The sequence below is a fragment of the Hypanus sabinus genome, chromosome 2, assembly GCF_030144855.1.
Source record: "Hypanus sabinus isolate sHypSab1 chromosome 2, sHypSab1.hap1, whole genome shotgun sequence".
In the NCBI taxonomy this organism is placed as follows: domain Eukaryota; kingdom Metazoa; phylum Chordata; class Chondrichthyes; order Myliobatiformes; family Dasyatidae; genus Hypanus; species Hypanus sabinus.
Genome location: NC_082707.1, coordinates 57,478,661 through 57,502,120, shown reverse-complemented (window position 1 = coordinate 57,502,120; position 23,460 = coordinate 57,478,661). Strand labels below are relative to the sequence as shown.

The following is a 23,460-nucleotide window of genomic DNA, read 5'->3' as shown; positions in this document are numbered from 1 at the left end:
TTGAATTTTCTCCCTGTTTAGAAAACCATCCATGCCTTTATTCCTTGACCATACACTTCCTGACACTATATTTTATCCGCAACTTCTTTATCATACTCCCAATCTGTCTACAAAACTCTTCTGCAGACTCCCTGCTTCCTCAACACTACCTGCCCCTCTACCTATCTTTGTATTGTCTGCAAACTTGGCCACAAAAGCCATCCAAATTCTGTCATGAAAAGTGATCCAAATACAGACCCTGTAGAACATCACTAGTTACCGGCAGCTAACCAGAATAGACCCACTTTATTCCCACTCTTTGCCTCCAGCCAGTCAGTCAATGTTCTATCCATGCTAGTATCCTTCCTGAAATACCATGGGCTCTTAACTTGTTAAGCAACCTCATGTGTGGCACTTTGTCAAAGGCCTTCTGAAAATCCAAGTACACAACATCCCACTGACTCTCCTTTATCTATTGTCTATTCTGCCTGTTATTCCCTCAAAGAATTCCAACAGATTTGTCAGGCAAGGTTTCCCCTTGAGGAAACCATGCTAACATTGGCCTATTTTATCATGTGTTTCCAAGTACCTTGAAACCTTACCCTTAATAATGGACTCCAAAACCTTCCCAACCACCGAATTCAGATATCTATCTTCTGCCTCCCTCCCTTCTTAAAGAGTGGGATGATATTTGCAATTTTCCAGTCCTCTGGAACCATTTCAGAATCTAGTGAATTATCAATATTCCACAATTACAACTATCTCCACAATCTCTTCAGCTACTTATTTTCAAAACCCTGAACCTGGTGTGTAGTTCACCTGGTCTAGTTGACTTACGTAGCTACCTTTCAGCTTCCCAAGTACCCTCACTTATGTAACAACAATTACACTCACTTCTGCCCCCTGACAGTCTTGAATTTCTGATACATTGCTAATGTCTTCCACAGTGAAGACTGATCCAAAATACTTATTACGCTTGTAAATTCGTCCGCCATTTCATTGTTCCCCATTACTACCTCTCCAGCTTCATTTTTCCCAGGTCCAATATCCACTCTCACTTCTCTTTTACTCATTATATATTTGAAAAAAACTCTTGATATCCTTTTTAATATTATTGGCTAGCTTACCTTCATATTTCATCTTTTCTTTCCCTATGGCTTTTTTAGTTGCCTTCTGTTGGTTTTAAAAGTTTCCCATTCCTCTAACTTCCCTCTCAGTTTTACTGTATTATATCCCTCTTTCTTCCTTTTATGCTGCCTTTGACTTCCCTAGTCAGCCATGGTTGCTGCACCTTCCCTTTAGATACATCTTCATCTTTGGGATGGATCTATCCTGCACCTTCCAATTGCCCCTAGAAGCTCCAGCCATTGCTGTTCTGTCATCATCCCTGATCATGTCCGCTTCCAATCAAATTTAGCCAGCTCCTCTCTCATGCCTCTGTAATTCCCTTTACTCCACCGTAATACTGATACATCTGACTTTAACTTCTCCCTCTCAAACTGGAGGATAAATTCTGTCATATTTTGATTACTGCCTCCAAAGGGTTCCTTTAGTTTAGGCTTACTAATCAAATCTAGTTCATTACATAACACCCAATCCAGAATTGCCTTTCCCCTAGTGAACTTAATCACAAGCTGCTCTATAAAGCCATCATGTAGGCATTCCACAATTTCTCTTTCTTGGGATCTATCATCAACCTGATTTTCCTGATCTACCTGCATACAGTATTCTGCAATGACTATCGTAACATTGCCCTTAATACATACGTTTACTATCTCCCATTGTAATTTATATCCCAAATCCTTTCTAATGCAAGCAGGCCTGTATATAACTCCCAACAGCGAATTCTTCCCCTTACAGTTTCGTAACTCTGTCTGCAAGGATTCTATATCTTCTGATCTGCTGTTGCTTCTTTCTAAGGATTTGATTTCATTTTTACCAATAAAGCCAACACACCCCCTCTGCCTACCTGCCTGTCCTTTCAATATAAAGTGTTCCTTGAAAGTTAAGTTCCCAGCTATGATCTTCTTTTAGCCACAGAACATCATACCTGCCAATCACTAACTGTGCTCCAAGATTATCTACCTTATTCTGTATACTGCGTGCATTTAAATATAACACCTTCAGTCCTGTATTCATCACCCTTTTTGATTTTATCACATTGTTACACTTCTCTCATCCCACTGACTGCAATTCTTCCCTATCAACTGCCAGTCCTTCCCCAGAGTCTCACTAAAACACTGAATCAACTTGTGTATCAACAGCGCCATCCTCACCCTACCACTGCGGTTCCCAAGCCCCTGCCAAATTTGTTTAAATCCTCCTTAACATCTCAAGCAAATCTGCCTGCAAGGATATTGGTCCCCCTTAGGTTCAAGTGCAATCTATCCTTTTTATATAGGTCATATCTTCCCCAGAAAAGTTCCCAATGATCCAGAAATCTGAAGCCCATCTTCAGCCTCTTCCCTAACTCCCTACACTCACTGTGCAGGACCTCTCCTCTCTTTCTACCCATGTCATTGGTGCCAATGTGCATCATGACCTCTAGCTGCTAATCCTTCCTCTTGAGAATCTTCTGCAGCCACCCTGAGACAGTCTGGACCCTATCACCTGGGAGGCAACACATCATCTTGGCATCTCCTCCATGGCCACAGAATCTCCTGTCTGGTCCCCTAACTGTCGAGTCTCCTATCACTATCACTCTGCTGGACTTACCCTTCCCAGCCGAGCCTCAGAGCTGGCCACAGTGCCACTGGCCTGGCTGCTGCTGCTGTGCCCTGATAGGTCACCCCTCAGCAGCATCCAAGGCTGTATACTTGTTGCTGAAGGAAATGGCCATGGGGAACCCTGCACTGACTTTTTTCTCCCTTTCCTTCTCCTGACGGTCGCTCATCTACCGTTTGAACCCCGCACTCTGAGTGGGACTACCTTGGTAAAAGTCTCTTCTCCGAGGTTTTCAGTCTCCTGGGTGATCCTGAGTACATCCAGCTCAGCTCTGTTCCTTGATCTTTTCAGTTCGGAGCTGCAGTTGGATGCACTTCCCACAGGTGTGGTCAGCAGGGAGACTGTCAGGTACCTTGAAATCCCACATCTCACAGCAGGAGCCTCACTACCTCCATGTGCAGAGCTGGATCCTCACTTCCAACCCCAGTCAGTTTGAATTGGCAACAACATCTTCTCCACAATCTCCATCAGCACAGGTGCACCGTAAGACTGTGCTTAACCTCTGCTCTACTCGCTTTATACTTATGACTTATAAATACAGCTCCAATGCCATATTTAAAGTTTACTGATGAAACCACTGCTGTTGGCTGATCAAAGGTGGTGATGAATCAGCATATAGGAGGGAGGCTGAAAGTCTGGCTGAATGGTGCCGCAATAACCATCTCTCATTCAATATCAGCTGCTTTTTGACTATAGCAGGAGGAACATGAGTCAGTCCTCACCAGGGGATCAGAGGTGGGGAGGATCAGCAACTTTAAATTCCTTAGTGTTATCATTTCAGAGGACCTGACTTGGGTTCAGCATGTAACTGCCACCACAAAGAAGGCACAGCAGCACCTCTGCTTTCTTAGATACAACCAGTATCTTAGAAGTTTGCAAAGATTCAGCTTGTCACCTAAAAGTTTCTATAGATGCGCAGTGGAGAATATACTGACTGGTTGTATCATGGCCTGGTATGGAAACACCAATACCCTTGAAGGGAAAATCCTACATTAAGTTGTGATACAGTCCAGTGTATTACAGGTAAAGCCTACCATTGAGTACATCTGCAAGGAGCTCTGTCGCACAAAAGCTGCATCTATGAGCAAAGAACCCCACCACCCAGGATGTGCTCTCTCCTCGCTGCTGCCATCAGGAAAGAGGTACAGGAGCCTCAGGTCCCACATCACCAGGTTCAGGAATGGTTATTATCCCCTCAGTCATCAGACTCTTGAACCATAGTGGGGTAACTTCACTCAGCCACACTAACCCCAACACTGTACTGAATCTATGGGCCTACTCTCAAAGACTTCACCACTCGTGTTCTCACTATTTGCTGCTTATTTATTTATTATTATTATTATTATTTTGGAGTTTTTACTCTCTGACTATTTGCACAGTTTGTTATGTTTTTCACATTGGTTGTTTGTCCATCTTTGTTATGTATGTTTTTTTTTCCATTGATTTTGTTGTGTTTCTTGACATTTACCGTGAATGCCCACATGAAAATGATCTCAGGGTAGTATATGATGACGTATATGTATTTTGGTAATAAATTTACTTTTAATTTTCAGCATTCCACCTCTCTAATCATGCTGCTTACACTGAACTAAAAACCAAGGAATTGTTCATACCTGTGCCTTCTCTCAGACACCTTTGTGGTTTGCACTCATTAGCCTCTTCCTGCTGAGCTCGTTATCCCTTTGGTTCTAACTTCCAAAGGCCAAGTTCTACAATCAAAATAAATGATCCCCAACAACTCAGAAGCAGCCTTAGCCTCCGCCTGTCCTTGCCAAGGCCTGTAGAGCCAAAGCCTTCCACTCCAACAACAGCCATTCCTACAACGGCCACTCTGCTTACACCTCACCGCTTTTTATTGGCTCAAATAAAACTCACTCCCAATGAGTCTTCTTGTTTTCCAATAGCTCCCTCTCTGCAACGATCTTGTCTCTCACTCACTACTTCAAAGCTGTGCATAGGGATTTGTGTATGAGATAAGGGTAGCAGGTTTCTTCCCATGAAGAACATTATTAACCAAATAGGTTTTTACAATAGATTTATTTCAGTTACTATTATTGAGATATGTGTTTTTTTTAATTTCAGATTTATTTAAATTACTTGAACATAAATTCCCCTCGTCACTCTTCAAACTGGATCAACAAATTATTTTCTCTGAAGCATTCCAGGAAACAGGAGTGTTTAAAATTATGAAAAGTATAGATAGGGTAGACAGCTAGGGTGAAATGTTTCATACTAGAGGGCATAGATTTCAGGGGAAAGTTTTTAAGGGAGATTTGCAAGGAAAGTTTGCTTTTTTTTAAACACATGGAGAGTGGTAGAAGGTTTGGACATACCGCCGGGGGAGGTGGTAGAAGCACGTACATTAGCAACATCTAAGTGGTACTCAGACAGAACCATGTACAGACAGGGAATAAAGGGGTATGGACCATGTTTTGGCAGATGCAATTAGTTTAATTTGATATAATGGTCAACGTAAATATGTTGGGCCAAAGAGACTGTTCCTGTGCTGCATTTTTCTGTGTGTTGTCATTATATTGAAACTTATGTCAATGGTCCCGAACTGTGATTGCCAGCTCAGTAATATTTACATTATCTTGATATCAAATACCGTACTTCCTACCTCATCCAAATGGTAGAAGTTAACCTTAAAGATAGTTTATTTCAAAATTCAGGTGGCATTAGATCTTAGTATGGACGACTTAACTGCTGACTGATGATTTAACTTCTTGGCGATTGTTTTGTTATTTGTTATATCCCAGAGAATACAGAAACATAGTTTACCTGCACTTTCCATAGTAAATCTGTTTCTGGAACTACTCTCCAGTATGTATCATCCATCATGGCGATCAACAAATTCAACAGCAGGAGATATACAAAGAGCATATACATGACATAGGCAATGTAGATATTGGTTGGTGTTGGTTTCTCATAAGAAAGAGGAATGTCCAACAATCCCATCATGAGTTCAAACGTGGTGCGTAATGTCATTGAAAAATTTCTAAAGTAAGGATAATCCGTTAAATCCAAAGTATGAAAGAGAATGTAAAAAGCTGTAAGAAAGAATAAAAACATGCATGAATTTGAGAAAATGCCGACATTTCAATGAAAACATAAATAATCTGCATGTTCTGTCATCTTATTTGATTTAAAAGAAAACAATTTAACATGTTAATGTAAAAGAAGGTGTAGAGAGGATGAGCACAAATTATAAGCAAATTTTTATCACGTCCATGTTACACATTGCATTTAAAACAGAGCTGAGTTCAGCAGAACTTGTTAATAATACTTTACAGGTAGATCAGAAAATATAGGCTTCAGTCCCTTAAGTACTACTAATAATAATTAACATTAAATCACATATATTTTATGTGAATAAATTGAGTTTAGACATAAAAATAATACAGTAAATCATAAAACAGAACAGATAAAGAATACAAAGCTGTGAAATGCAGTAGATATACTACGAGGCATTAATTTCACCTGTCACTTTGGACTTAATGGCTATACACGAGTACACCCATCAATTCCTGTAACCAGAATTATTTCTTAAAGAACAGAAGATTAATACGGAAATAATCTCACATCTGTTGTACTCTAAGGTGTTTTTTTTCACTCTTTTCAGGGTACCATTTTTTTTTACAATTATTTCAAGCTTGCTATTTGTTTATTCAGATGAACTACATACCAAAGGTAAATCCCATGATGCAGATAAATACCAGACAGCACCAATGCATAAAATCTCCAAATATCAGCTGTGAGGAAATGAAAACCTATAAATGCAATGCTCGGGTATAAGTATACAACTAATATTCCACATTGAATATACTCAACAACTAAACAGCTACAGTCCTCTATGGTAGATAATTCTAAACTATTGTAGCACTTAATAGGAATGTAATTTCCCTTAGTTGCAAATGACCAATCCCTTGTTCTAAGTTCTAAACCCAGGCCTTATCCTCCCCTCCCTCCACTTCCTTACTCTGACTCCTCATCTTCTATTCCCAGTCCTGATGAAGGGTCTCAGCCTGAAATGTTGACTGTACTCTTTTCCATAGATACTCCCTGGCCTGCTGAGCTCCTCTAGCATTTTGTGTGTGGTTCTTATTTCATATACACAATTAACAATGAAAGAATTTCAATGAGACCACTTCCCATTCTCTTAAACTCTAGGGAATATATATCTACTCTATTTTAATCTCTCCTCATCATTGGATAACCTCCTTTTCCTCATAAGTGCACATTGCATTCCCTTTAAAGAAGGCTCATCGTTAGTCAAGATTAAAACTGTGTTTCTGCATACCTTGTAATAAAGGCTAACAGACTAATTACTTTCCTAATTGCTGTATTTCCATATGTTAGCTTTCAATTCATTATGAAATTCCATACATTCTGACCACTCCTCCCAAAAGGCTATGGCACCAAAATCATTTTAATTAAACATACCTCATTACATAGACTAGATCTAAAACTACCAGTTCACTAATTGTTTTGTCAGTTTACTAATCTGGAAAATTATCATCTACTGACTGAAATATTTAATTACCTTAAGGTCTTTTTCAAATGAAGTAGTTAATAAGTGAAAGTTCTTCTGTGTTTAGCACTCACTGGTCAAAATGCTGTTCAGGATATCAAAAAGGAGGTCAGACTGGACCAGAATTTAAAGTGTCAATGAAAGAATGGTTTGTACCTTTCCCAGATCTATCCTGACCACTTAACTTCCATTTGGGCTGAGCTGCAGGTTGTTACCAAATGGAATTGGAACAATCCCCTCTGCAGGGCACTTGAGACCTGTGTCTGTAGAGTTTAACTCCTTACCCAGTCAAATTAAACACTGTATATCATTCTCAGGATGAGCTAGTTATTATCAGTAAAAATAATAATGCAAAGTCAAGTCAGCAAAGAAAAGAGAAATAAAAGGATTGGAGAATGATAACTTAAAATCTTCTCATCAACTTTCCAAAGGGGAAGCACAGAAGTGCAACTGGTAGAGCCACTGCCTCACAGGATCCTGAAACATGGTCCAATCCCACCCTTGGGTGCTGCTGTCTGGAGTTTTACATTCTTACTGTTCCAGTTTTCTACCATAACCCAAAGACGCCCAGGTTGATAGGTTAATTGGCCAATGTAAATGCACCTTGTGTACAGGTGAGTGGTAGATTGTGGGAGTAGTTGGACATTAGTTTATCATTGTCAAGCGTACTGTGATACATCGGAAAACTTGGTTTTGCAAGCTGTCCAGATAGATAATAATCTCCACCGCCACCCACTACCTGGGAAACATTTGACCAACCAACATATTAAACTCATATCCCCGGCAGAATCTTAGTTATATTGGAAATTCTATAAAAAGAGAAAATAGTGCACAAATTGGTAAGTAGGATTTATCATACTTTTTAAAGAAAGGTACTCCAGATAGAAACAGACACAAATGAATAGTTTGCAACAAGTCTAATCTGTCTACTGGTTATTATGGTACTTAGTGCATACAATTACTGAGTCAGACAGAAGTGCAGTTTTTAGGAACGAATGAGAGACTGTTGCAATAATAAGCTCTTCACGTTCATACAAGCGTTCGCTCTCTCCTAAAGTTGTGTAAATGGCAGATACTTAATGGTGAGAATCACTAATACTATACTGAGGGAATAACAGAATATGGGTTTAATATACATAACTAGCACCGAGATAAAAGATCAGCCATTTACTTATTGAATAGCAGAGCACTTATGAGGGGCTAAATGTCTTCTCTTGCTTCTCTTTCTAATATTCTTATATCTCTGCTATTCTGACAGTACATTCTAACAAATATATTCTCAATCCTGTCAAATATCAAATCAGTTTCTTACCTTTTGAATCAAAATAGAAAATTTCCCAAATGTCTTAAACCCCCTGGCAAAATAGATGGTATTGCACCACCCAATAATCAGGGCAAAGGAGATTGGAACTGCCTCTCCATCATCAGCACAGAGTCTCATGATAACTGCTGTAAAAATTAAAAGTGAGTAACAGATCCTGAAACAAAAAGAAAATAAATAAAGATCTGTTAAATATTAATTGTGTCTAGATAGTTTAATTACTAGTCATGCCACATAAATTGAGTAAATATATGGAATCAGACAATACAGCAGAGCACATCATAAAAATCTTATAACTTCAAGGTGAAACTAATACTTGTATCCATTCTTCACTCATCATTTGTATTACTGAGCTGATCAAAGGATTTATTCCAATGCAACCTTGAAAGAGTACTGCATGGTTGAAGATGTCTGTGTTGCTATTCATCTCAGTTCAGCAACACTGCTTGCAGATAGGGTGGTGGGTGTAGAAGGTGATGGAGAGGCAGGGTTGGGTTGGGAGAGAATAAAGGATAAAATGCAATCATGGAACTTGTGGTGTCCTTGTCCAACACTGGACCACAAATATCTAGTTCTCACGGGAGTATTCAATATTGACAGCCCCTACAGATTTCCGCTGCAGTACTCTCTAACTAATCTATCAATAAACCTCCAATTTATTTTTGATAAGTGACTTGAAATGACTTAGAAGTAGTTACTATCGCACTTCACTCCATGGTACATAATTTTTTTGATTTAGTTGCTTTCAAGTAAATAGCGATTTTGATTTAAGTTCCAAACGTGCATTTTGTCATATTTTAAACAGCTCCTGCCTGCCTGCCTCACTTGTACTCCCTGGCTAGGTAAAGGGCCTCTGGTTTATTCTCAATAATAATGCCAAGTGTCTCAGATGTCACCTGCATAATTTTGCAATCTGTTGACACCAGTATTTTTCCTGTCAGAATTTCAAGTCTACTGCCAAATTAAGCAGCAACCCTAAGTGAAAAGGAGAAATAATGGAAACTGACTGGTAGAGGCCCTGTTACTCTTGTCAAGCATATTTGGTCCTCCTTACACCATACTAACAAAAGTTAAAATTCGTAACTTCCTTTTTCTGGAAAATTACATGTACTCAGTACACCGAACATGCTAACTAGTTGTACCAAGATTTATTTAAGCCAATGCAATGAATTTTAGGTGCTTTGTTCACTAAAATTATCGCTTACCACATTTAACACAACTAATTAGACAGTAATCTATTCTTCAGTAGACTCAACAGAACCACTGGTTCAACAGACACTGACCTGCCATGTTTGGTATCAGGATCCTGAAGGCTTTGTCTCCAATTAACATATTTGAACATAGCACATTACACCATAGTACAGGCCTTTCAGCCTACAATGCTGTGTTGACCTTTTAACTTACCTGAAGATCCCACCTTCCCTCCTGCATTGCCCTCTTTTTTCTATCATCCACATATCTATCTAAGCATTTCTTATATGTCCTTACTATATCGGCCTCTTTCACCATCCCTGACAGAGCACTCCATGAAATCCCAACCACCTGTGTTAAAAAAAACCTTAATTCTGACACCGCTGCTATACTTTCCACCAATCGCCTTAAAATTATGCCTCCCACCCCATATATTAGCTATTTCCACCCTGGGAAAACCTCTCTGGCTGTCCACTCAATCTATACCTCTTGTCATCTTGTACATCTCTATCAAGTCACCTCTCATCTTTCTTCACTGTGAAGAGAAAAGCCCTAGCTCCTCATTAGACATACTCTCTATTCCAGACAAAATCCTGTCAAACCTCCTCTGCACTCCTCTGCACCCTCTCTAAAGCCTCTGCTTCCTATAATGAGATCAGAACTGAACAATATATTCCTAGTGTGGTCTAATCATGATTTTATAGAGCTGCAACATTACCTCATGGCTCTTGAACTCCATTCCTTGACTAATTATGGTCAACACACCATATACAACAACCCAACCAACTTCCACGGCAACTTTGTGGGATTCATGACGTTCAAATCCAACCTTCCAAAATAAATTACTTCACATTTTTCCAGGTTGAACTCCATCTGCCACTTCTCAGCTGAGCTCTGCATCCTGTCAATGTCTTGTTTTAACCTACAACAAGCTTTTCTACAATAGCCACAACTCCACCAACCTAAGCGTCATCTGTATACTTACTAACCCACCAACGTCATTTATAAAATCACAAACTGCATTGGTTCCAGAAGAGATCCCAGCAGAACACTACAGGTCATAACTTCCAGGCAGAATATGCCCCAACTACAACCACCCTCTGCCTTCTATGGGCTGAAACCAAGTTTCGCTGGATCTGATGTCTCCTGACTTACTGCATAATCCTACCATGGGGAACCTTATCAAACCCCTTACTAAAATCCATATAAACTACATCCACTGCTTTACGTTCATCAATGTGCATTGTCACATCCTCAAGGAATTCATTTAGGCTTGTGAGGCATGACCTGTCCCTTGGGGCTGTGTCCTAAGCCCCCTCCTTTACCCTCTGTATACTCATGACTGTGTCGCCACCCATAGCTCCAATCTGCTACTTAGATTTGCTGACGATACTACATTGATTGGCCTTATCTGAGATAATAATGAGGCAGCCTACAGAGAAGAAGTCATCTCTCTGACACAGTGATGTCAAGAAAACAACCTCTCCCTCAATGTCACATAAACTAAAGGAGCTGGTTGTGGACTACAGGGGAGATGGAGATAGGCTAACCCCTATTGACATCAATGGATCTGGGCTTGAGAGAGTGAACAGCTTTAAGTTCCTCGGCATCCAGATCTCCAAGAATCTCACGTGGTCTGTACATACTGGCTGTGTGATAAAAAAAGCATAACAGCTCCTCTTTCACCTCAGAAGGTTGAAGAAGTTTGGCATGAGTCCCCAAATCCTAGAGGATTTTCTGTAGAGCGCAGCCTGGCATGGGAACTGTACAGACAGTCCAGCACATCTGTAGATGTGAACTTCCCACTATTCAGGACATTTACAAAGACAGGTGTTAAAAAAGGGCTTGAAGGATCATTGGGGACCTGAGTCACCCCAATCACAAACTGTTCCAGCTGCTACCATCCAGGAAACAGTACCACAGCATCAAAGCCAGGACCAACAGGCTCTGGGACAGCTTCTTCCACCAGGCCATCAGACTGATTAATTAATGCTGATACAACTGCATTTCTATGCTATATTGCCTGTCCTGTTGTACATACTATTTATTACAAATCACTATAAATTGCACATTCAGACGGAGACATAATGTAAAGATTTTACTCCTCCTGTATCTGAAGGATGTAAGAAATAAAGTCAATTCAATTCAATTCAATTCAATTCAATAAATTCAAAGTCATGCTGATTATTCCTAATCAGGCTATGGTCCCCCACATAAATACCATCTCTAAGAATCCTCTCCAGTAGTTTGCTCCAAACTGATATAAACTCACTGGTCAATAATTCCCAGATATACCGCTATTACATTTCCTAACAAAGGAATAACATTTTCCACTCTCGAGTCATCTGGTACTACTCCTGTGGGAAGACAGCAGCTAATATTTGGTTTAGTCAAGCAGGGCCATGCAATTGAAAACTTAAATATTCCTAATTATTCATCGTTGACATTATTAACCAATACAACTACATAAACAAGAATAGGGACTAATAGAATGGGTATGTTCTTACATTAGTAATGGAAAAGGTCCTCCAATTGATGTATGTCCAAAGTAACTTTTTGGTCCTATCTTGTATAAATGTGTCATCTGAAAGAGAGTTGATAGTAATAGCATAATATGTTCTTTGTATCTGCTGGAGCAGGTTCCAATTTTGGTTTTACAGTAGAGTTGTACAATGGCTTTTCAACTTACCTCACTGATGAGTATTATCACAGCTCCAATGACAGTTACTAGTTCACCCAGAAGTCTCAAGTAATCTTCCTTTGTTTGATAGGATTCCTAAAATTTTAACTTCTTTAGTAAATGATTTTGGTTATGAAAATATTTTCCAATAATATACAAACATAAAAGGACGACTCTTGAACATGAATTATAACCTGTGTAACAAATGTTGCAGCAACAGATAAGCACTGTAAGAAATTGTGGCAATGCCCGTTTAAAATTAGGTGTATAAGATCATGAGAGGCATTGATTGTGTGGACAGTCAGAGGCATTTTCCCAGGGCTGAAATGGCTAGCATGAGAGGGCACAGTCTTAAGTTGCTTGGAATTAGGTACAGAGGATATGTCAGGGGTGCATCATTTACACAGAGGGTGGTGGGTGTGTGAAATGGGCTGCCAGTGATGGTGGTGGAGGCAAATACAATAGGGTCTTTTAAGAGACTCCTGGACAGGTACATGGAGCTTAGAAAAATAGAGGGCAATGGGTAACCCAAGGTAATTTGTAAGGTAAGGACATGTTCAGCACAGCTTTGTGGGCTGAAGGCCCCGTATTGTGCTGTCGGCTTTCTATGTTTCTAAAATACTAACCCTACCATATCAAATACCAATACTTGCTAACTACACATAATTGATAAATTGACAAGAATATTTAGGCAATTTTATTTATAGTTTTGACCTGTTCAAATAGACAAGTTTACATGCAAAATGCTTTTTATCTCTCTTTGTTTCATATGCATCCAATCAAGAGATCCTCGTGGTATGTTCGATGTTTTCAGTCTCTTAAAATTGTTTCTAGCAATTTCCATTATTCCCATTTTCATATTATCAGTAAAGAAAGTTTCATTCTCTTTACTACTAAAACCATATAGTACCTGCACTGTTTTGTTTATATTTAAAAAATGGAAAAGATTTAAGAAGTTTAACCAATTGAAAAGAACTGCTGCTCAAATTGTGGACAAGGTGAAATGTAGGCTGTTAATGTCTAGTCTCAGTAGCATGCATTGGTTGTTGAACTCAAATCCTGGATTAATTTGATTGTGAAACACAATTGGGACATTTAATTGGACAAATAGAGACAACTAAAATAATCATAATATTAGATATATCTCCAGTCAATAAAACATAAAATTAGTTGATAAGCCCTTTCATTACATCATTTTTAGTAAGATTACTTCTCACACAGACACTTATATTTTCACAATCATGTTTTTCCCTTTTTCTTATTGAAGAAAATCAACTGGTTTGACTTTAGAAATGATCTATTTTCAGGTATGAGCAGCAATCATTTATTAGATTTGAAATGCTTTAGCACCATGATTGAGACCATTTTAAGAAGCAAGTACACATATCACTATTGTAATAAATGAGTATTTCTTATGATTAACACTCCCCATCCCCATTCTGTTCTTTCACCCAGCTCTTTTTATCCACAACTCTACATGTAATCAAGTAGGCCTGGATTTAAATCTAAAGAGTTGTAACCCTCTTGGTCCTTCCATGCAAATTGTATTAACCAGACAAAGTTATCCATTTCACACAGGGTGCTTTATTCTTATTTTCAACTACATGTGTAGCTCAATAGTAGATGTTTCAATAACACAACACCTGCAAAAATTCATTATATGATAATCAACATTTCCTCTGAACTGCACAGAAGAAGTATTTCCCAATTCACACAGTTTTAAAATACTTTTACCACTAACATTTGGTTTTGGATATAATTATACTTACTGATAAAGTCTTTTGTATTTTAACAACATATTCACCAAATTGGCCAGGAGGAACTGGTTTCAATGGTCGGTACAGACTTGAGATAGTGAATACTGTGATATAAAGACTATAAGAAACCATCCACATGAGGAAATACTTGTATGCAAACGAAATCCATTTCTGCTGTATTAATTCTTTTACTGGTTTAGCATCAATGAATTTATGAACCTACAAAAACAAAAGATACCTGATCATTTCTAGAAGAAATTTAAATATCAAAATCTCAGAGGTTTCAAGGGCTTATAATGGCACACAAAGAAAAGATTTATATGTAATAAAAACAACTCTGGATAAAACTTGCATCACTGCTACTCACTGATGGTTAAATCTGGTTTGCACACAAATTACAAACATTTTCCATGTCTGATAGCACAGCTTTGTGGGAAAATGGAAGTTTGATCCGTTAATTTTATTGCCATGTGTTCCTATTGAAAATAATCCATGCCCTTTTCTCACATTATTGTAGCAGCTGAGTTCTTCAAACAAGTAACTGGAAATTCCGTTAATGCACAAGACTAAGATGATGAATACTCTTGATGTTCTTGGTATTTCATTAAACTAAATTTGAAGCCAACACAGACATTACTGGAATCGTGGGTAGTGAAGAAGATTGTCAAAAGACACAGATGGATAAATGGCAAATTGAGTTTAATCCAGGTGAGTATGATGTGTTCCATTTTGGAAGTCAAACATAAGGGGAATGGGCTCAACAAATGGCAAGGCCCTTAACAGCACCGATGTAAAGAAAAATCTTGGGGTCCAAGTCCATAGTTCCCTGAAAGTGGTAACTCAAAACGTTAGGGTGGTAAAGAGAAAGGAAGTGCTTGCCTTAATCAGTTGTGGCATTGTAAGTAAGAATCAAGAAATAATATTGCTGCTATATAAAACTATGGTTTAGCTGCATTTGAAGCACTATGTTCATTTCTGATAGCCCCATTATAGGAAAGCTGTAGAGGATTCGGAGAGAGTGCAGAGGAAGTTCACAGGAACCTATGTGGATTAGAGCATTAGCTATAAAAGAGAGGGTGGAAAATGAGTGGCTGAAAGGGGATCTGATAAAAGTTCAAAAACTTATGAGACATATGCATAAGGTAGAGAGTCAGAGTCACCTTCCTAGGGTAGAAATATCAAATACTAGAAGACCAAGAGGAATTGTTACAGTTAACAGGAGATGTGTAGGGCAAGTTTTTTAACATAGAGTGGTAAGTGCCTGAAATGTGCTGTCAGGGGTAGTGGTGGATGCCGACGTGATAGGCCACATGAGAGAAAGGTAGGGTATAGATCCTGTGCAGGCAGTTGGGATGGCATCATGGTTGAAGAAGACATTGTGGACCACAGGGACTGTTCCTTGTTCTGTTCTATGTACAAACCCCATTGCCAGAAAAGTTGGGATATTTTCCAAAATGCAATAAAAACAAAAATCTGTGATATGTTAATTCACGTGAACCTTTATTTAACTGACAAAAGTACAAAGAAAAGATTTTCAATAGTTTTACTGACCAACTTAATTGTATTTTGTAAATATACACAAATTTAGAATTTGATGGCTGCAACACACACAACAAAAGTTGGGACAGAGGTATGTTTACCATTGTGTTACATCACCTTTCCTTTTAATAACACTTTTTAACTGTTTTGTAACTGAGGATACTAATTGTAGTAGATTTGCAATTGGAAATTTTGTCCATTCTTGCTTGATATAAGACCTCAGCTGCTCAACAGTCTGTGGTCTCCGTTGTCTGATTCTCCTCTTCATGATGCGCCATACATTTTCAATAGGAGATAGATCTGGACTGGCAGCAGGCCAGTCAAGCACACACACTCTGTGTCTACAAAGCCATGCTGTTGTAGCCCGTGCAGAATGTGGTCTGGCATTGTCCTGCTGAAATAAGCATGGACGTCCTGGGAAGAGACATCGCCTTGATGGCAACATATATCTCTCTAAAATCCTAATATATGCCTCAGAGACAATGGTACCTTCACATACATGCAACTCCCCCATGCCGTGGGCACTGATGCACCCCCATACCATCACAGATGCTGGTTTTTGCACCTTTTGCTGTTAACAATCAGGATGGTTGTTTTCATCTTTGGCACGGAGAACTTGACGCCCATTTTTTCCAAAAACTAGCTGAAATGTGGACTTATCTAACCACAGCACACAGTTCCACAGTCTTTTGGTCTATCTGAGATGAGCTCGGGCCCAGAGAACTCGCCGGCGTTTCTGCATAGAGTTGATGTATGGCTTCCTCCTTGCATAATACAGTTTCAAGTTGCATTTCTGGATGCAGCGATGGACTGTGTTCCGTGACGATGGTTTTCTGAAGTACTCCCGAGCCCAGGTGGCTATAATTGTCACAGTAGCATGACGGTTTCTTAGGCAGTGCCGCCTGAGGGCTCGAAGATCATATGCATTCAACAGTGGTTTCTGACCTTGCCCTTTACGCACTGAGATGTCTCTGAATTCTCTGAATCTTTTCACAATATTATGTACCGTAGATGTTGAAAGACCTAAATTCTCTGCAATCTTGCGTTGAGAAATGTTACTTTTGAACTGACGAACAATTCTCTCATGAATTTTGGCACAAAGGTGTGAGCCTCGACCCATTCTTGCTTGCAAAGACTGAGCCTTTGATGGACGCTACTTTTATACCCAGTCATGTTACCTCACCTGCTACCAATTAGCCTGCTTAATGTGGAGTCTTCCCAACCGGTGTTACTTGAATATTCTGTGCACTTTTCAATCTTATTTTAACTCTGTCCCAACTTTTGTTGAGTGTGTTGCAGCCATCAAATTCTAAATTTGTGTATATTTACAAAATACAATTAAGTTGGTCAGTAAAACTATTGAAAATCTTTTCTTTGTACTTTTGTCAGTTAAATAAAGGTTCATGTGAATTAACATATCACAAATTTTTGTTTTTATTGCATTTTGGAAAATATCCCAACTTTTCTGGAAATGGGGTTTGTAGTAAGTTTAACATTTAAATGAGTATTCTCGGTGTATAAAAGCAATTAAGCAGTGCTAACATGTGCAGAATATGAGTCATATTTCACAGCTGCTATCACAAGTGTCCAGACTAACTTTCTCAGAGTACCGGTAGATATTGCAAAGAAAATGGTTGATAATCACCACCTAACTGTGTTAAATGCTCCTCAGCCAACTTTCTAGACATTAAGTTTCCAATGCTGAGAATCAACCCAAAAACTCCTGAAAAAATTTACATTATGTTTTGTGAAATCCATTTAAAATTCTATTCTTTGGATTAGAAGCAAAAATATTTTAAAAACTGAGGAATGCTAAATTGGCTAGGCTGCTGAAATAGAGAATCAATACCATTAAGGACTATATAGTACATATTAAGATTGTAACTGCTTGTTAAGAAAATATTATACATTGCCAGGGGATAATTTTCTATACAATTAGATATTTTAGCAATGACATGGCCTAATAGTTACCTCACTACTCCTGCTGTTCGTAATAATGTCCAGAACTGATTTTTGATCTCCCCATGTATCAATGTTGGTGAGGTCATAAGTACAATACGAAATTGTTCCCATGGTCCAGTACATCTTCTTCTGTTTTTGAACTAAATAGTTGAACATCTACGAATTACAGTTCAATCAATGTATTAAAACACATAATCATTAAAGAGAGATTTGGTTTAAACATCCTCTAACAAATGTGCCTTAGAAATATTCAAAACTATTAATCATACTTATGAGCAGTGACTGAATATGAATGCATGTTACATTTGCTGTTAAAGAGTTGTAAGTGAGAAGTAAATACAACAGTAACAATAAAATTGCAGGCTGTTATTCTGAATATTATTAGGAGATGGCACCAAATAGTGCAGTAATATGCACGTTATACACTGAAAGGGACACCTTTCATTTTTACAGTAGAGTCAGGTTAATTTTTAATTGGCAGATACTGTATATCACAGAAAATAAAATTCTGAACATAAACATATAAGAGGATGATTTTGTTCACAAACAATGATGGTATATCAATGCAATTATTTACCTCTAAATGCCCCTCAGCTACTGCAAGCTTCAATGGAGTGTAACCATCATTGTTCGTTATCTCCTCAAGATTTGGCTGTTGTTTCTCAGTCATAAGAGATGTAATGAGATCATACATTGAATAAGTCTGGCTTTTCTCCTCTTGTAGAACCAACATATGAAGTACTGTATTGCCTGTTCAAAAGAATTTCAGGCCTAATCAAATAGAAACAACATGCTTGAAGAACAAACATTGATGATTGTTTTTTTTTCCCTTACATTTACTTGTGTCTTTTGACAATAATTTCAAATCTGTGAAGTTTGGTTCTTGAAACCGCTCTTTCTAACTTCACGGATGGGACCAATCTCTGTCTAGCCTATCAGTACCCGAAAGATGGTGTACAACACCATCAAACCTTCTCTCAACTAGAGAGAGCCAAATCACAAGTCCAAGAAAGGAAAATCCAAAATTTGAAAATAAATAATATTAAGTACTGTAAATGAACAGAGAATATTTCACCTCAGTCACTAGGTCTACATTGTTTATCCTTATGCTAAAGTGTATTCATTTGTATTCAATTTTGTCACATGCTTGTCAACACCTGCCTACATCTTTTGAAATCCATTCTCCTTATCCTTTACCACATTTCCAAGGCTTATATCAATTACACATTTAGAATTTTAAGTTATCCCATTCATGTCTATGTTTCCTGGGGCATCCAGTGTCTGCTGTCACCCAGTCTGGTCCTGTTTCTAATGTTATTCTGCATTCTATCCATAACATTACTTCTTATCCATGCTACCAATAACCTCTTTAGTCCATGGGCATCAAGTCTGCCTACCATTTACTTATGGTATCCTATAAATACCTTCAAGCACCCAGATGTCAATCTACTCCATTACCTTTATCAAACTGAAGAGGAGAATACAAATGAATAGAGATCACATTGTATACGCAAATTGATGGAATGGCTTTGAGGACAGATGGGGTGGTAATACACAATTCATTTTTTATCCATTTAACACTTTCTCTTGAAGAGTGGAAAACAAATATCAGTCACATTAGCTACAGAATCCTCAATGCATGGTTAGAAGCTAAAATAAAGCACCTTCTTGGGAGTGTTTGGAATGATATTGACTACAAACATTGGGGCACACAGTAAACATCAGAAGGAACGCACCAATACACAAGCCACCCGCTTGATGGGACAAGCAAGAGGGACTCACTTGTCCTATCATGCACTTCTGTCACATCTGGGGAAAGAATTTGTGCTTCCCACACTGGCTTCATCAATCTCTGAACCAAAAGAACTGCAAATAAATTATCCTAGAACCCAAGAAACTGCCAAAAAAGAAAGACAGTCCTCTGCTTTAGAAGAGTGCAGCATTGAGTTTGTCCTTCTTTCAGTAAGCCCAGTTCACTTCTGCAAATATCAGATTCAGGTTTATTATCACTGGCAAGTGAAGTGAAATTTGTTAAATTAGCAGCAGCAGTTCAATGCAATACATACTATAGAAGAAAAAAATAAAATAATGATAATAATAAATAAGTAAATCTTATTCAGTATACTTTACACAGTATACAGATACTGAATAGATTAAAAATTGTGCAAAAAACAGAAACACCATATATTTTTTTAAAAAGTGAGGTAGTGCCCAAGGGTTCAATGTCCATTTAGGAATTGGATGGCAGAGGGGAAGAAGCTGTTCCTGAATCACTGAGTGTGTGCCTTCAGGCTTCTGTACCTCCTACCTGATGGTAACAGTGAGAAAAGAAACCGAAAGAGCTGCAGTAGGTTATAAATCTAGTCACCTCCATCTTGGATACCAGCTTACTAAGTACCCAGGACATCTTCAAGGAGCGGTGTCTCAGAAAGGCAGCGTCCATTATTAAGGTCCTCCAGCACCCAGGGTGTGCTCTTTTCTCACTGTTACCATCAGGTAGGAGGTACAGAAGCCTGAAGGCACACACTCAGCGATTCAGGAACAGCTTCTTCCCCTGTCATCCAATTCCTAAATGGACATTGAATCTTTGGACACTACCTCACTTTTTTAATACATACAGTATTTCTGTTTTTGCATGCTTTTTAATTTATTCAATATATGTATACTGTAATTGATTTACTTGTTTATTTATTATTATTATTATTTTTGTCTCTCTGCTAGATTATGTATTGCATTGAACTGCTACTGCTAAGTTAACAAATTTCACATCACATGCTGGTGATAATAAACCTGATTCTGATTCGGAGAAGCTGGATTCTGATTCTGGGTGCTGGAGGTCCATAGGAATGGACACTACCTTTCTGAGACACCGCTCCTTGAAGATGTCCTGGGTACTTTGTAGGCTAGTACCCAAGATGGAGCCGACTAAATTTATAACACTCTGCAGCTTCTTTCGGTCCTGAGCAGTAGCCCCTCCCCCCATACCAGACAGTGATGCAGCCTGTCAGAATGCTCTCCACGGTACATCTATATTTAATTAAAGTGCTGAAACACTGTAAATGTACAGACTGGTATACATACCCCTCCTTCAGAAAGCTTTTCTTGTACATTATAAGCAGACAATTTTCTACCAAAGGACATGCAAGCAAATGTTAGGACTAAGATGTCCAGCATCCATTATGTTTTGTACTGGATAACAAAGATGGCCAAAATTAAGGATTATGCAATAAGGTTAGAAAATGCATATAGATTATAAATTCTAACCTCTTCTGAAAGATTGTGCTGCTGAACCGTGCACAAAATAATACTGCTCTAAAAAGTGACAGAAACTGGATGCAATAAAATGTTCATCTCCAACCATCAACAAAATTTCCTGACAGATCTCGGCTAAATTCACTGAAACTAAATCAGAGTTGAATAATCATACAGGGCAACTAGTAAGAGTTAATCCGAGATTCCTCATGGAAATAAATCACATGCTTTCAGCATTAAGTAGTTTCTAAACCCAGCAGTGTTGTAAATTCCACTATTATGTAACTGCTTTACTTTCTTCAGTAAACAGTGAGTATATCAGCACATGTGCTACTGCATTTATAATCCAGTTCACTTCAGACATAATGTGACTGCTGTGGTAGATGTCAATCCTATTTCTGGATTTGCACATTCAAAACTTTCAGAAAGGTAAGGAAATCTGCATTGTTTTAAAGCATTTCTATCTGGACATTCAAACAAGTGTTCTATGAATACAAAAAAGAATGAATTTTTAAAAATAAAATTTATAATTTTAATTCTATTATACAAAAGTTATAAAGTCACCAGAGTTCATCTTTTTACCAAAAAGCAAAAATTGTAAAACTTTGATAATCTACTATCTATTTGGAAATCCTAATGATTCGACACTTGGATCTCCAGGTAATGTCTGCCACACTCCCCTTTCATTCACTTCCCATGCTTTCCTTAAACTCATCTGGTTTTGATTTTCCTTTGAATTTTATCTGCTTCTGTTTTCCACACTCCCTTTAAACTCAGTGGAAAATATATTATTCTACTGTTTAATATTTGAAGAAAATGATGCATTAATAAATAACATCCAATTGTTGTGAAAACCTGCCAGTTTGGCATCAAAGTTATGGGCACACCAGGTTAACTAAAATTTGATGCAACTCTTTTAAAGCAAGTTAAACAGCTAAAGTCTTTTCTTAACTTCAGTCATAAATCACACCTGGTTCCAGATACTTTGAGAGGAAAGATTCTGTGAGAGGAATGATAATTGCACATGAATTTGAAAAGAATTACTTTGTGGTAAATAAACAATGGAGTATTTACCTTTGGAATCCTGTGCATCCAGTGGAGCATTGTGCTGAATAAGAGTTCTAACAATCTCCTCATTACCAATGCATGCAGCAAATGACAACACAAATTCACCTGTCAGTAGCAAAAATATGGTAGCAACTCTTGTTATCAATTTTAAAAATAGGCAACAAAATGAATTCTAGTGCTGAGCCTTTTTAATCTAGTCGACATACCAGATACAAAATTGCTATATTTTACTAAAGATATACAATTTCAATCAATGTTTCTGTACTATGAGTGAGACATTTAATACAGATAAGTCGCATATGGCAATTGGAAAATCAGTTATGAATATTGAGTTAATAAATAACATGCAACTCTGCTATCTCATATCACTATATATATTTATTCTGCAATGCACACTTGTCAAGCATCTGTTAATCAACCATGTACTGAATTCTATTTTATTGTATCAAAAATAAAAATCAAGATTGTGTTCATAAAATTCACAGAATTGGAGCTTTTGAGAGCACTTTAAAACACTTAGGAACTTTTAACCCACTTTCCGTTCATCTAGATGTAATTCTACACATGGTGCAAAGCCAAACAATGAATTCAGATCTTGATCATTCTCAATTATCAATCTAATTAATAAGTTACACAGTGACTTTTATGAAAAAGCAACTGAGATCGTTCTCTGTCAGATTCACAGGGAAAAGTGAAGATGTAAGAGTAAATAGAGGAAGTCAAGGAGTTGACCACCCTGGAATTCTAAAAGGGAAAGGAAGGGGAAGATATATCTTGCTAGAGAATCTTTTGGTGCTAGAATGCACCAATGACTTATGCAAGGTTCAGAACAGATTTAGTAGCAATAACTTAATGAGGATATATTAAAACACCCATTTTGTAACTGGTGCAAAGACCCTTCATTTTACAGTGTTCCAGAATAATACCTCAATAATCATTGTCACTTGAATTCTCAGTATAAAAGCTAAACCTCACCATAGTAGCATTGACAATCGTCTCCCGGGACAAAGCAGGAACCAGTTGCACGTGAATTGAACAAATCAGCACCTCGATTCAGCAATTCCTCAACCATGTCTAAATCTTGTTTCAAAACAGCAACATGCATAGGTGTTTCCCCTGGATGTTGACAAAATGATATAAGAAGCAATTAATGCATATAAGCGGATTAAGAAAGGTCACTGCATCAATTAAGCTTCACACAGTGTAAAAAAAACATTCGATCTTTAGGTTTAACAACAATATCCTCCCCTGCTTTTTGTGTAGAATTTCAAACTAGTTCTTATGACTTGGAAATGTGGCTCAGTCCTATTCGGAGGGCTGGTCAAGAGCTAGCATTGCCAACTTTGGAATGATACATTGGAAGCTATCGTAACTCAATCTAAGAGAGCATCACCAAATTCGGTGTTCAAATAGTATATTTAGAGCTGAGAATTTAATACTCTGGATTCTGACTACC

General features: G+C 38.1%; 1 protein-coding gene across 4 annotated transcripts in view; it reads right to left on the bottom strand.

Moving 5' to 3' along the window:
* Positions 1-23,460, bottom strand: part of LOC132379118 (transient receptor potential cation channel subfamily V member 6-like) — a 41,674-nt gene that overhangs the window by 7,988 nt on the left and 10,226 nt on the right. For 3 of the 4 annotated variants that reach the window (XM_059946706.1, XM_059946715.1, XM_059946727.1), the window contains 10 exons: positions 22,980-23,120; positions 22,011-22,109; positions 18,262-18,434; positions 17,694-17,840; positions 14,196-14,402; positions 12,436-12,522; positions 12,254-12,330; positions 8,547-8,712; positions 6,389-6,473; positions 5,485-5,753 (listed from right to left, as the gene is read on the bottom strand). In XM_059946706.1, the coding sequence (XP_059802689.1) occupies positions 5,485-5,753; positions 6,389-6,473; positions 8,547-8,712; positions 12,254-12,330; positions 12,436-12,522; positions 14,196-14,402; positions 17,694-17,840; positions 18,262-18,434; positions 22,011-22,109; positions 22,980-23,120 (1,451 nt within the window). The remainder of the gene's footprint in view (positions 1-5,484; positions 5,754-6,388; positions 6,474-8,546; positions 8,713-12,253; positions 12,331-12,435; positions 12,523-14,195; positions 14,403-17,693; positions 17,841-18,261; positions 18,435-22,010; positions 22,110-22,979; positions 23,121-23,460) is intronic. The other variant, XM_059946716.1, reaches the window with a different exon arrangement.